The sequence below is a fragment of the Notechis scutatus genome, chromosome 14 (assembly GCF_049901735.1).
Source record: "Notechis scutatus isolate UNSWTSFEM ecotype Mainland chromosome 14, rNotScu1.2, whole genome shotgun sequence".
Taxonomy (NCBI): Eukaryota; Metazoa; Chordata; class Lepidosauria; order Squamata; family Elapidae; genus Notechis; species Notechis scutatus.
The window spans coordinates 4,145,378-4,160,817 of NC_142022.1; the positions used below are offsets into that span (position 1 = coordinate 4,145,378).

General features: G+C 43.1%; 2 protein-coding genes across 3 annotated transcripts in view; both read left to right on the forward strand.

Moving 5' to 3' along the window:
• The window catches only part of USF1 (upstream transcription factor 1), a 160,473-nt gene that overhangs the window by 107,158 nt on the left and 37,875 nt on the right, over window positions 1-15,440 (forward strand). The gene's annotated exons all lie outside the window — the stretch shown is intronic.
• The window catches only part of ARHGAP30 (Rho GTPase activating protein 30), a 50,376-nt gene that overhangs the window by 21,771 nt on the left and 13,165 nt on the right, over window positions 1-15,440 (forward strand). Inside the window, exons 6-8 of the mRNA XM_026685424.2 lie at window positions 326-453; window positions 3,136-3,295; window positions 5,395-5,498. Coding sequence (XP_026541209.2) covers window positions 326-453; window positions 3,136-3,295; window positions 5,395-5,498 — 392 coding nt within the window. The remainder of the gene's footprint in view (window positions 1-325; window positions 454-3,135; window positions 3,296-5,394; window positions 5,499-15,440) is intronic.

Here is a 15,440-nt window from a genome sequence, read left to right on the forward strand (position 1 = left end):
CCGGACTGGTCCCCGTTCTTCCCCACTGATTCTGCTGCCAGCTGCACAGGCTGCCAGCAAACCACAACAAAAAATCAATCTAGGACTTACTTTTAGGGTAGGTTGTATTTTCTGGGAAACAGGGTAGATATAACCGCAGGAAGCAGTTGTAGCTTGCTTTTGCAGCCCCATCGTAAACTTGGATGATCATTACACAAAGGGTCATAAGTCAAGGCCTCCCTATAGCTAAACTTGGACTAAGATGAAGCCAATAAGAACAAAAGGATGGTTTGCTTTCTCTCTCTGCTTCTCCTGATGCCTCCATTTCCTCTCTCCACCTTCTCAGGTCCAAGGACATTGAAGTCTCGGGTTTCAATGGCACCGCAGCCTTCATGGAAGTCCGTATCCAGTCCATCGTGGTGGAGTTCATCCTGAACCATGTGGAACAGATATTTGGAAATGCTCCTCTGGGCGGTGAGTCCTTCAGCTCTTCCCCAAGGCTTTTTTGCAACGGCAGGAAAAAGTAAAAAAAGAAATAGAAAAACTTTGCTATCCAAAAAGCCAATGCCATCCTAGGCTGCCTCAACAGAGGGATGGCATCAAGATCACGTAAAGGTATCAAGATCACGTGCTGCTTTGTACAGGGGGGGGGGGCTGCTGGGGGTCCACAGGGGTTCAGCAGGGCCCCCCGCTAAGATTCTACACAGTTCAAAGAAAACCCCCCAATCCCGCTCCTGGCCGGCCTCATCCACCCCTCCCTGGCCCTGCAAGGAGCCCCCCCATTTTGGATCAGCGGTGAAATTCAAATTTTTTAACAACCGGTTCTGTGGGTGTGGCTAAGTGGGCGTGGCCATGTGACTGGGTGGGTGTGGCTTTTTTCCTTTTTTTTCTTCTTTTTTGGCAGCACCCCCACCCCCACCCCATTTTTTGGACCTTCTGGGCCTCAGGGAAGCCTCCTGGAGGGGACATTTTTGCTCCCAGGCAGCTTCCCTGGAGCCCAGGAAGGCAAAAAATGGAGCCAGGGGGGGGCGGGAGGGAGCTGAGCCATTTTTTGCCTTCCTGGGCCTGAGGGAAACCTCCTGGGCGAAGCATTAAGACAGCGAGGGGAATCCCGGCACGCCTGATCATAGGAACAGCTGATCATCGGGAAAGGGAGAAAAGAGAAATACCTTAAGGACTGACTGGGTGGGGGAGGGGCAGGTGGAGAGGGGCGGGGCCAGCCAGGGTTCTCCGAACTGCACAGAATCATAACAACTGATTCTATAGAACCGGTCCAAACCGGTAGAATCCCACCCCTGTTTTGGATGCAGGTAAAAATGTAGGGTGCACACAGAGGCTCGAGGAAGGCAAAAAACGGGCTCCCGGGAGTTTGAGAAGGCTGGAAATTGACCCACTTCCGGCTTCCAGAGAGTCTCCGGGGGCCGGGGAGACCATTTTCGCCCTCCCGGAGGCTTGAGGGAAGGAGAGGGGGGAAAAGCCCCTCCCCCACACGGTTGTGCAGGAGGCTGACTAGGCCACGCCCACCATGGCCACACCCACCCAGCAACTGGGCAGAGAACCAGTTGCTAAAAATTTTTATAAGACCACTCTTGGAACGCTGCCATCCAGTTTTGGTCACCACCATTTATTTATTTTTAATATTGAGACTCTGGAAAGAGTGCAGAGAAGAGCAACGAAGGTCTGGAGCCCAGGTCATATGATGAACAGTTGAGGGTGCTAGATTGTGTCTAGTCTAACGAAGAGAAGGACCAGGGGAGACATGATAGCAGTCTTCCAGTACTTGAGGGGCTGCCCCAAAGAAGAGGGGGTCAAATTATTCTCCAAAGCACCAGAAGGCAGAAGAAACAGTGACTGGAAACGAATCAAGGAGAGAAGCAACCTGGAATTCAGGAGAAACGTCCTCACTGTGAAGACCATTAACCAGTGGAACTGCTTGCCACCAGACGTTGTGGGTGCTTCATCACTGGATGTTTTTAAGAAGAGACTAGACAGCCACTTATCTGAAATGGTATAGGTTCTCCTGCTTCAGCAGGGGGTTGGGCTGGATGGCCTCTGAGGTCCCTTCCAGCTCTATTCTGATTGAAACTTACCAAGGAGAGAAGCAACCTGGAATTAAGGAGAAACTGCCTAAGAGTGAGGACACTCTTAATCAGTTGAACCGCTGGCCTCCAGAGGCTGTGGGTACTCCATTACTGGATGCTTTTAAGAAGAGATTGGACCACCATTTGTGCAGAACGATATGGGGTCTCCAGCTTGGACTAGAAGACCTCCCCTTCCCCTTGCACATCCATGCTAGTCGTTTCCGGCTCTAGGGGGCAGTGCTCATCTCCGTCACAAAGCCGAAGAGCCAGCGCTGTCTGAAGACGTCTCCATGGTCATGTAGCCGGCAGGACTCAACACCGAATGCTGTTCCCTTCAGGGGTGGGATTCAATTTTTTTAACAACCAGTTCTGTGGGCGTGGCTTAGTTGGTGAGTGTGGCTTGGTGGTCATGTGATTGGCTGGGTGTGGCCAACTTAACATCACTCACATCGAGGCATGCATCTCCTCGCCTGGCCCCTCATGACTGTGGGGATGCTGCAACAGTCATAAGTGTGAAAAATGGTCATAGGTCACTTTTTTCATTGCCATTGTAACTTTGAATGGTCACTCCACACAAGCAAAGTACCAGCAAAGGAGGGGGGGGAAATTCCAGAGACGTTCCTGAGACCGGAAGTCTAGTCCTGCCAAGAATGTAATAAGGGTTAACGGAGAGGCAGTTTCTGTAAGCAACACCAGAATGTTTCCTTCCTGCCTTCCTTACAGGATTAGGCCAGTAATTTCTTCTAACAACCGGTTCTCCCAACTGCTTAGAATGTTAACAACCGGTTCTAGCGAATAGGTGCGAACCTGTAGAATCCCACCCCAGTTCCCTTCCCACCAAAGGGGTCCCTATTTTTCTACTTGCATTTTTTACATGCTTTTGACCTGCTAGGTTGGCAGAAGCTGGGACAAGTAACAGCAGCTCACTCCGTTACGCGGTGCTAGGGATTCGAACCGCTGAACCACTGACCTTTCTGAACGACAAGCTCAGCATCTTTAGCCACTGAGCCACCGCGTCTCCCCCCCCCCCCTCTCTGTATAAGTGTATGGAAACACAGAGCTTCTTTGTTCCTAGGTGGCACCCGTGAATCCATCAGGAGGTCTCTGCTTGCTCTGTCCCCGGTGGTCCTACCTGAGTACTACACCCCCTACCATGTGCCCTCAATGCTGAACCAGGGAGATGGGCCTCCCCAGATGAGACCCTACCACACCATCATCGAAGTCAACGAAAGCAAGTAAGTGGCCATCTCTTCTGCCTTCTCCGGCCCCCTCCAACAGAAGAGCAGCTTCTCTTAACCAAAGATGGACTAAACCAAGGGTCTTCAAACTTGGCAAGTGTAAGACTTGTGGACTTCAACTCCCAGAATTCCTGAGCTAACATGACTGGGGGAGGAATTCTGGGAGTTAAAGTCCACAAGTCTTAAAGCTGTCAAGTTGGCAACCCCTGATCTATTACCTATCACCTATCACAGGGCAAACTTTTTGGCTCGGGGGCCGCATTGACTTTTAAAATTTGACAGACGGGCCGGGTCAGCACAAGATTTTTTGGGAATCGCCCCCCCCCACCCTTCCACCCCTCTTCTCCTCCCTCCCCCTCCCTCGGAGGCCCCTGAGTCAGGAGTTGCTACCGCTGGCACGGCTCCGCATGGCTCCAGTCCCACGTTGCCTCGGGAAGGGAAAGGCAAAAGGAAGAGCCGCGGCGGTGGTTTGCAACGGGAGCAGCGGCACCGGAGGCTCAGGCTCAGCGGCTCCTGGTTTTGCCTTTTCCTTCCCAAGGCAACGCGGGACTGGAGCCGCACGAGCTGCGCCAGCAGTAGCAACTCCTGACAGCCCCAGCCGGACCCCTGAGCGGAGCCGGGCGAAACTGCCTGTTGCTGCTGCTGGAGCACCGCCGGTCGCCTCCTCCAAGCAGCCTGCCTGCCCGCCGGGCTTCCCTCTGCCGCGCGGCTCGGGGCCAGGCGCGGCGCCCGCGAGTTAAAAGGAAGCCGAAAGTTGCTGGGAAGTTGCTCGGGTGCTGGGAGCAGGCTTTTAAAGTGCCGCCCGAGCAAAGTTTAAGCAGCCCGCCCGCCCGCCGGGCGCAACCCTTCCTGCTCCTCGGCGGGAAGACGCTCCAGCCTGCAAACTTTGCCTTTGCAAAGCCCTGGAAGCCCGAAGCCGAGCAACTTCCCAGCAACTTTCAGCTTCGTTTTAACTCGCAGGCGCTCGCGCCTGGCGGGGGAAGCCCGGAGCCTCCTCCAAGCAGCCTGCCCGCCCGCTCGCTGGGCTTCCCTTCCGCCGCACGGCTCGGGGCCAGGCGCGAGTGCCCGTGAGTTAAAAGGAAGCCGAAAGTTGCTGGGAAGTTGCTCGGGTGCTGGGAGCAGGCTTTTAAAGTGCCGCCCGAGCAAAGTTTAAGCAGCCCGCCCGCCCTCTGGGTGAAACCCTTCCTGCTCCTCGGCGGGAAGACGCTCCAGCCTGCAAGCTTTGCCTTTGCAAAGTTTAAGCCTGGAAGCGCCAGAAAAAAAGGGGGATCGGCGGGGACTCACCTTCGGAGAGGTCGCACTCGAAGGTGATTTGAACTCCCAGCCGAGGCCTTTGCAAATTTCTTTTCTTTCCTACCCCTAGATCGCTCCGCACTGTTTTGCAGCTTTGGGGGCCACGCGGCACAGGGCAATACGCCACGCCCAGCTATTTTTTTCAGGGGCGGGCCGGATTGGACAGACCAATGGCAACGATTTTTTTTTCAGAGGCGGGCCGCATTGGACAGACCAACGGGCCGGATGTGGCCACGTGCCGTGGTTGCCCATCCCTGACCTATCATCTCTCTCTCTCTCTCTCCTTCTCCGTACCTACCGTATTTAAGTATCATCTATCTATGTATCATCTATCTATCATCTATCATCTATCACAAGGGTCTTCAAACTTGGCAAGTTTAAGACTTGTGGACTTCAACTCCCAGAATTCCTGGGCTAACATGACTGGAGGAGGAATTCTGGGAGTTGAAGTCCACAAGTCTCAAACTTGCCGAGTTTGAGGACCTCTAGACATCTAGAGGAGACTTGGAAGACCACCCAGGTTTTGTCTTACTCAAAAGGGGAGGGATCCCCAGGAGCGATCCATTCCCTCTCCTAGGAGGGTCAGCCTTCACCCCCTGCTCATCAACCACGTCTAGGGTGAGGTTCCATCTCTCATACTGGCACTGTGGTTGACAGTTGGCTTCCCAGCTAACTCCATTGCACATATACCCTGTTTCCCCAAAAATACGACCTAGCTTCATCCCTTGGGGAAGGGGGGCTCCCCTAAATACACGGCTTTCCCCCTCAGCATACTTTGTAACCTGAATTCCACTTCTTTCTAGAAGAAAAGGGTCCCTCAAGGCCAAGAAATGGAAGTCCATCTTCTTCAACCTTGGACGATCCAACCACGACTCCAAACGCAAGTTGAATAAGCCAGAAGACAAAGGTAGGAGACAGCTGGTCCTATGCGCGGAGCAATGTGGCTGCTTGCACCCCTGCTTCTCATGTTGTGGAGGAACAACCCAGAGAGTTCTCCCTTCCCCAATGTACATTCGCTCCAGCTTTGCAAGGATGGGGCCGTTCTGACCCAGGCTTCCCAAAATTATGCAGCAGATTCCTCATCCCAATAAAACCCCTTTTATTTAGGTTAAAGTGAATTCCTCTCCAGCAAAGTCCTGGCAAACAGTATTTCAAGGTATTTCACCACTACAGACCTTTATCAGGCTTGGAGAGTTGCCAGGCCAATATCTTCCAAATGCCATGCTGTAGCAGCAATTACTTGGCAAGAAGTCAGGGACACCTAATGAATTGAACTAATTGTCTCCTGCAAACCTCACTCCCCTTTCGCTCGTCTTTTATTCCCTATGGGAGGAGCCATTCACCGTCCACCTGTGCCTTTACTCCTGAGTCAACCCTTGTTCCTTAACTGTTCCCTTCTCCTGGCAGCTCTGTGCATGTGCACACTGGGAACAGGCTCCAGCTGTTCTTCTGCCCCACTGATCTCCAACGAAGGCAGCTGATAACTGCCGGATAGCCCTGGCCCCATCTCTGCCTCTGACGTAGAGCCCTCGTCAGAGCCTTCCCCAAACTCCAGGACTGGCCCATGTTCCTCCCCAACCTCCTCATTCTCCAAGTCTGCTGCCAACTCCGCTGCCGGGCCACAACACTGGCCTGGGAAAGGCTACAATCACAGGGTTCTTTGGAGGGGTTCAAATGAGGCTTCCCTAATAGGAGAGGCACATTTTTCCTCCTGCTGCTGGTTCTGGGGACACCTTGGAGCACTGAAGACCAAGGAAGGAGAAGGGGATTCTGGTTGCCATTCCTCCCAAACAACTTTCTCTCTGGCTCCCCATGGTGGCTTTCTCTTCGCTGCTGAAGCTCAGATCCTTCTAGTGTTAGCTGTAAATAGTGGTGGGATTCAAACAAAATTTACTACCAGTTCTGTGGGCGTGGCTTGGTGGGCATGGCAGAGGAAGGATACTGCAAAATCCCATTCCCTCCCCACCCCACTAACCTGCTTTCCAGCTCCGTTCTCCTGTGTAGGGCAACCAAAGAAGAGCCAGCCAATCAGCTCTAAATGGGAGGCGGAGAATAGGTGGGGCCAGGGCCAGTCAGAGGTGGTTTTTGTCGGTTCTTTGAACTACTCAAAATTTCCACTACCGGTTCTCCAGAACCGGTCTGAACTGGCTGAATACTACCTTTGGTTGTAAACATGGACAAGATTCTTAGCCAGCTGTGCTTTTGGCCAAAATAGGATCCGAGCCAGAAATGTAGTTTAATATCTCTTTATTTATGCATAAGTTTAAAAAAGGGCCCCTCCAAGGATACAAAGTGAAGGATGCATGGGAAAGGTTGGGAATTCCTTTACATTTACAAAAAATGCCCAATAAAAAAGGTACAAAAATAGATGTTGAGACTTTGGAAAGAGCGCAGAGAAGAGCAACAAAGATGAGTAGAAGTCTGGAGGCTAAAAGATACGAAGAATGGTTGCAGGAATTGGGTGTGTTTACTGAAGAAGAGACTGGACAGCCACCTGTCTGAAATGGTATAGGGTCTCCTACTTGAGCAGGGGGCTGGACTAGAAGACCTCCAAGGTCCCTTCTGGCTTCTATTCTATTCTTACTGTTCCCTATGACTATTATTAAGTGTTGCACCTTATGATTCTTGACTCTTGACAAATGTCAAGAGGCAGGCACAACACAGGTTATGTAGACAGTAAACACAGCATCAGACATAAAGATCTCGTGCCTATATACAAATGCACAAAGTCTGGGGAACAAACAGGGTGAACTCGAACTACGAATACATGAAGGTAAATATGATATAGTTGAAATAACAGAAACTTGGTGGGATGAAATCCATGATTGGAACATACTGGAAGAAGGATACAAACTATTCAAAAAACAACAACAGACCCTATAAAAGAGGAGGTGGAGTTGCACTGTATGCAAAGGACCACTATATTGCTACAGAAATGTATGAAACCAAAGATGAAAACCTGCTAGAATGCATATGGGTCAATATAAAGGAAAAAAAGAATGACATGGCCATAGGTGTATATTATAGGCCACCCAATCAAGCAGAAAAAAATAGGTGTTCTTTTTGCCAGCCAACTAACAAACATATGCAGGAAACACACAGCAATAGTAATGGGAGACTTCAATTATCCTGATATCAATTGGAAAACTAATTCTGCACCAAGTGAGAAATCAAATAATTTCCCAACCAACCGAGCTGACAACTTTGTTGTCCAAAACAGGGGTCTCCAGCCTTGGCCCCTTTAAGCCTGGAGGACTTCAACTCCCAGAATCCCCCAGCTAGCTTTGCTGCCTGGTGAATTCTGGGAGTTGAAGTCCTCCAGGCTTAAAGGGGCCAAGGTTGGAGCCCCCTGGTCCAAAAGGTAGAGTGTGAAACTAGAGGCCATACTGGACTTAATTCTTACAAACAGAGAAGAAATGATAGAGGGAGTTGAAACTGTAGGAACCTTGGGTGAGAGTGACCATGTCATACTAGAATTCAACATAACACAAACACAAACAACAGAACATAATGACACCAGAGTCTTGGATTTTAAAAGAGTTGATTTCAATAAACTCAGAACTTAGGAAAGATTCCATGGATGAAAATTCTAAAGGGGAAAACAACTCAAGAATCTTAGGAAACTCTGAAAAGTATGATCATAAGAAGCCCAGACCATCACAATACCACTGAGAAAGAAAAACAAGAAATCCAAGAAGAAACCAGCATGGCTGCACAATGATCTCTCTGGCAAATTGAAAGAAAAAAAGGACAAGTACAAAAAATGGAAAGAAGGACCTACAACTAAGGCAGAATATCAGCACAGAGCCAGAATCTGCAAAGACAAAGTCAGGATAGCAAAGGCTCAGAACAAACAAAGACTTGCAACAAAAGTCAAAGATAATAAAAAAAGTTTCTTCCAACATATAAATAAAAAGAAAAAAAATCAAGGAAACAGTCAGTCCACTAAAGAGAGAAGATGACAAGGAAGTAACAGGCAACAGAGAGAAAGCAGAACTGCTTAACTCATTCTTTGCATCGGTCTTCATGCAAAAAGAAACTATAGCTCAACCCACTAAAAACATAACTGTAAAAGACAGACCAGAAATAAAAGTTAAAATAAGCAAAAAAATAGCAAGAGAACACCTGTCTGATCTTGATGAACACAAATCACTGGAGCCTGATGGATCACATCCCAGAGTTTTAAAGGAGCTGGCAGAGGTCATCTCAGAACCACTGCACCATATCTTTCAAAAATCCTGGAGCACCGGGGAACTACCAGAGGACTGGAAAAGAGCTGATGTGGTTCCCATCTTCAAAAAAGGGGGGAAAAACAGACCCAGAAAACTATAGACCAATCAGCCTAACATCAATACCCGGGAAAATACTGGAAAAGATAATAAAAGAACAGATCTGCCAACATCTAGAAACAAGTAAAGTAATAACTAGCAGTCAGCATGGGTTTGTTAAAAACAGATCATGCCAAACCAATCTTATGTCATTCTTCAACACAGTGACTAAATTAGTAGACTAGCAAAATACTGTGGACATAGTTTACCTGGACTTCAGCAAGGCATTTGACGAAGTAGACCACAACCTACTTCTTAGTAAGCTAGAAAAAAGTGGAATAGATAGCACCACCACCAGATGGACTTGCAACTGGCTGGCAAACCATACTCAACGAGTAGTCCTTAATGGGTCTAAGTCTACATGGAGGGAAGTAAGCAGTGGGGTGCCACAAGGTTCCATCTTAGACCCAGTACTCTTCAATATCTCCATTAACGACTTAGATGAGGGAATAGAAGAGGAACTTACCAAATTTGCAGATGATACTAAGCTGGCAGGAATAGCTAACACCCAAGAAAGGCTCAAGATCCAGATGGATCTTGACAGAACACTGGTCCGTATCTAACAAAATGAAATTCAATGTAGAGAAAAGTAAAGTCCTGCACTTAGGCAAGAAAAACCAAAAGTACACATATAGACTGGGTGAAACCAGACTCAATAGCAGTAACTGTGAGAGGGATCTTGGAGTCTTAGTGAACAACCAGCTAAATATGAGCCAGCCGTGTGCAGCAACAGCCAAAAAGGCTAATGCAATCCTAAGTTGTATTAATAGAGGGATACAATCAAGATCAAGGGAGGTACTGATACCACTCTATAAAGCCTTAGTAAGACCACACCTAGAATACTGCATCCAGTTTTGTTCACCACATTATAAAAAAGATCTTGAGACTCTAGAAAGAGTACAGAGAAGAGCAACCAGGATGATGAGGGGACTGGAGGCTGAAACATACAATGAACGGTTGCAGGAACTTGCCTTGGCTAGTCTAGTAAAGAGAAGGACCAGGGGAGACTTGATAGTGGTCTTCCAATATTTGAGGGGCTGCCACAGGGAGGAGGAGGGGGTCAAGCTATTTTCCAATGCACCCAAAGGCCAGACAAGGAATAATGGATGGAAACTGAACAAGGAGAGATTTAACCTGGAAATAAGGAGAAACTTTCTGACAGTGAGAACAATCAACCAATGGAACAGAAGTTGCCTTCGGAAGTGGTGGGAGCACCCTCACTTGAGACTTTCAAGAAGAGATTGGACTGCCATTTGTCAGAAATGGTGTAGGGTCTCCCACTTGGGCGGGGGGTTGGACTAGATGACCTACAAGGTCCCTTCCAACTCTGATTATCTGTTATCTGTATCTTTTCTTTTATGTACACTGAGAATATTTGCACTAAGACAAATTCCTTGTGTGTCCAATCACACTTGGCCAATAAGGAATTCTATTCTATTCTATTCTATTCTATTCTATTCTATTCTATTCTATTCTATTCTATTCTATACTATTCTATACTATTCTATTCTATTCTAATTCCAATTCATTCTATTCTATTCCAATTCCAATTCCAATTCCAATTCCAATTCCAATTCCAATTCCATTCCAATCCATTCTATTCTATTCTATTCTATTCTATTCTATTCTATTCTATTCTATATTCTATTCTATATTCTATTCTGTATTCTATTCTAATTCCAATTCCATTCCATTCCATTCCATTCTATTCTGTATTCTTTTTTTTTTTTGGTAAAAGTTTTATTGATTTTAACGACAAACAAAAACACATAAAACATAAGACATAACATAAAACATCATCATTCTTCATAAATTTACAGACAGTGTATCGGTTGGTTTACCACTCCTTTCTGTGCATCCATTTCATAGTCATCATAATAATTATGTTACATAATAACTCATATTATCAATCAACAATTATATATCCTAATATCATTATTAAACAATCATTTGACTATAATTTAACTAATTCATACTTAAGCGAGATAACTATAATTTAGTTTATTTTATAACAGATCATAAAATCATACCAATTCTATCTTAATAAAATATTCTAAAAATGTTATCAAAACCAAGAAAAAATGTATATTCGTTATTTCCTAGGTTTCTAAATATTCTATTATTATATTGTATTATCTAACCATTGATAAAAAAGATCCCAAACTTCATAAAATTGTTTATCTTCTTGTTCTCTAATTTCAAATGTCAATCTACTCATTTCAGCACATTCCAATATTTTCTTAATAATTTCTTCCTCTAATGGTATTTTCTCACTCTTCCAATTTTTAGCAAATACAATCCTAGCCGCTGTTAATACATTTACAATCAAATACTTTAAGTTTTTATTATATGTATCAGGTAAGATTCCCAATAAAAAAATCTATATGTTTATTTGTCATTTTTTCCAACCATATGCAAATTCTAGTCCAGTATTTCCTGGCCTCCTCACAAGTCCACCACATATGGTAATATGAGCCAGGAATCTGATGACATTTCCAGCATTTTTCAGATTTGTTCTTGAACATTCTTGCAATTCTTGTCGGGGGGAAAGTGCCACCTATAAAACATCTTATACAAATTTTCTTTACATGCTGTTGACATTGTCATTTTGTAATTTTGCGACCACAATTTTTGCCTTTTCTCTAAATCAATCCCATATCCAAAATTCTTCCCCCAAGCAATCATTGTTTCTTTAACTTGTTCTTCCTCTAATTTAATTTCCAACAAATAACTATATAATTTTTTGATCACTTTTTCATCAGTACCTGTCAAAATCCTATCTAAATCAGTCAATTTATCATAAAATCCTTCCCTTTTAGAATCTTTAAGATACCTTGAATGTATTTGCGCATATGAAAACCAATTCATCTTTATACCTTGTTCTTCTAAATTTTGCATTGTTTTAAGTTCACCCTTTTCATCCAGTATTTCCCCATATCTAACTGTTTGTTCCTTCTTATAGGTTATAGGATAAGAAAAAGCTTCAATAGTTGATAACCAAACTGGGATTTTCAAATAACATTGTTTCTTAATTTTCTCCCAATTCAACCATAACAATTCCCGTATATAATGCCTTCTAAAGTAACCCTGTGATTTAGTTCCCTTATACCATAGAAAAGCATGCCAACCCAATAATAAATCATGTCCTTCTAATGCCAACAATCTAGTCTTTCTTAACGTTATCCATTCTTTAGCCCACATTAAATTTGCAGCTTGATAATACAACTCCCAATTAGGAAGGCCAAATCCTCCTCTAATTCTAGCATCTTGTAAGAGTTTTAATTTTATTCTCGCTTTCTTACCTTGCCATATATACTTCAACACAATTTTATTTAATTCTTCAAAGTAATCCTTACCTAACCTAATTGGTATTGTTTGGAACAAATATAAAATTCTGGGAAAGAGCTGATTGTTGTCATCTTAATTGTTGAAATTCTACCTATCAATGACAATTGTAGGTTTTCCCATTTTTTCAGATCGGATGCTATCTGCTGTTTAAGTTTAATATAGTTATTCTCTTTCAGTGTAGTACATCTTGACGTCAAATATATCCCCAAATATTTAACTTTGTTCATAACTTGAATTTTCAATAGGTCTGCCAGCTCTTCTCTTTGTCTTAATAGCATGTTCTTTGTCAGAATCTTTGTTTTGTCTTTATTTATTTTCAAGCCAGCCATCTCACCATACATCTCTATCTTTTCCAATAGTTTTAAAGCTGTCTCTAGAGCAGGGGTCAGGGAACTTTTTTACCTTTTACCCCCCAAAAAATTTATAAACACCGACGTTACCCCCTTGATTTGAAAGGAAGGTCCTTGTGTATGTAAACTATACAAACAGAATGTCGGAAATAAAATGCCTGGGGGTAATGAGAACGGTCGCGCCAGCGCGACCGTCCTCATTACCCCCAGGATTTTCAGTTTTACCCCATTTGGGGTAATTTACCCCTGTTCCCCGACCACTGCTCTAGAGGGTCTTCCAAAATAAAGACCAAGTCGTCCGTAAAGGCTTGCAATTTAAATTCCTCCTTTTTAACTTTCATTCCTTTTATGTTTGTATCCTCTCTAATATTTCTATTTAACACTTCCAAGGTCAGTACAAATAACAAAGGAGATAATGGGCATCCTTGTCTTGTACCTTTTTAATATTAATAGAGTCTGTAAATTCTCCGTCTATCATTACTTTTGCCATTTGCTTATAATATATGGCTTCTATTGCTTGGATAAATTTTCTAGCAAAGCCCATCTGTTCCAATAATAATAACATAAATCTCCAATTCACATTATCAAATGCCTTTTGGGCATCTAAGAATATCAAAGCCATTTGTTTTTCAGGGTGCGCCTCGTAATATTCCAATGTTTCCAGGATTACCCTCATACTGTCTTTAATTTGTCTCTTTGGTAAAAATCCATTCTGATCAGGGTGAATAAAATTGTTTAAGTATTTTTTAAGCCTTTCTGCCAAGATTGAAGCAAAGATTTTATAGTCTGCATTCAATAAGGAAATAGGTCTATAGTTCTTAATTTGTAGTGGGTCAACCCCTTCTTTTGGGATAAGTGTAATATAAGCTTCTGACCATGTTTTAGGTATTTTCTTATTTATCATAACTTCATTCATGACTTCTAACAGTGAAGTGCTCAACGATTCTTGTAATGTTTTATAAAATTCTGCCGGGAGACCATCTGGTCCTGGTGCTTTTCCATTGTTCTGTCTGTTGAGTGCTTCGGTTAATTCCATCATTGATATAGCACTTTCTAACATTTTCCCAGTTTCATCAGGTATCTTAGGTAGGTTAGCATTTTGTAAATACTGTTTAATTTTTTCCTCATCAAAATCTTCCTGTTTATATAATTGTCCATAGATGTCTCGAATGATTGCCTTTTTCTCCTTATTACCATAACAAATTTGACCTTGATCGTCTATTAACTGTAATATTTTCCTTGATTCTTTCTCTTTTCTCAATTTATATGCTAACCATCTACCTGGCCTATTTGCATCTTCAAAATAGTTCTGTTTAGCACTTCTAATTTTTTGTGCCAGTTCTTCTTTCTCTACTTGATCCATTTTATGTTTGATTATGTCCATTTTAAGTTTAATATCTTTTTTCTGTGGCGTTTTCTGTAATTCTTTTTCCAGTTTTTTATGGTGATCTTCTAGAGCTTTAATCATTTGCCTCTTCCTAATGTTCTTTTTCTTTGTATAGTCTATTATTAATCCTCTTGCATATGCCTTCATTGTATCCCAAACATTCTGTATTGAAGTATCTTCTTTTTGTTTTCGTTAAAGAAGAAGGCCAATTCTTTTTCCATCCATTGTGTAAAGTTTTTTTCCTTTAAAATAGTATTATTTAATGTCCATCTAGATCTTCTTTTTGTCCTTTCCATTTAATTGTCATTGGATTGTGGTCTGCCCATGTACTTGTTTCAATATTTATTTCTTGAATATTGGATAATAATTCTGCTGATGTCCAAATCATATCTATTCTGGACCATGATAAATGTCTATTTGAATAAAAAGTATATTGTTGAGTTTTAGCATTTCTTTCTCTCCATATATCTTTAAATTTAATTCATCTGTCATTTTAAAAAAGGATTTAGGGAGAATCTTCCTATTTTGTCGTGTTGCTTTTGCTGTATAGTCCAGTTTATTGTCTACAATTCCATTGAAATCTCCCATCATAAGTATATTAGCATAGTCCAGTTCAATTATTTTCATGTGTAATTTTTTATAGAATTCTTCTTGTTTATCATTCGGGGCATAAATTGCAACCAAGAGTGTTTTTGTATTATTATCCACTATTTCAACTATTAATACTCTTCCGTCTTCATCAGTATAAATCAGTTTTGCTGGAATGGTTTCTTTAATGTACAAAACCACTCCTCTTTTCTTACAGTGAGTCAGAGAGGTAAATATTTTCCCTAATTTTAATCGTGCCAGTAATTGTTCGTGTTGTTTTTTAATGTGTACTTCTTGTAGGCAAATTATATCAAATTTTAGCTTCTCTAATTTGTGAAAAGTTTTTCTTCTTTTGGTAGCTGAATTCAGTCCATTTATATTCATGGAAATCAGTTTTTTTTCCTCCATGGTTATGCTTTATATTTAGGTCTAACAGCTCTCGTGGATCTTACTTCACGTTGTTCTTTGGTCTCCACTTGTCCACCTATTGCACCTTCTTCTTTTCCCATTCCCATTTGGTCCTCTTCAAATTCAGTTAAAATATTCTCTTTTTCTATCTCCATTTCTCTTCTTTCGAAAAAATTCCTTGTAGAATATTTCTGCTTTCTCAATTGAATCAATTCTGTGTCTCTGTTCTTGCCATGTAAACATTAATCCTTCTGGAATCAGCCATCTATAGTTCACCTCTTTTTTCAATAGCATTTTGGTCAAAAATCGATATTCTCTTCTGACCTCTCTCACTTTTCTAGGTACTTGTTTTAAGACCACAATCTCTTTGTCTTTGTATTTCAACACCTTCTCTCTTGCCACTTGTAATATTTGGGTTTTAATAGTTTTTTTGGTGAATC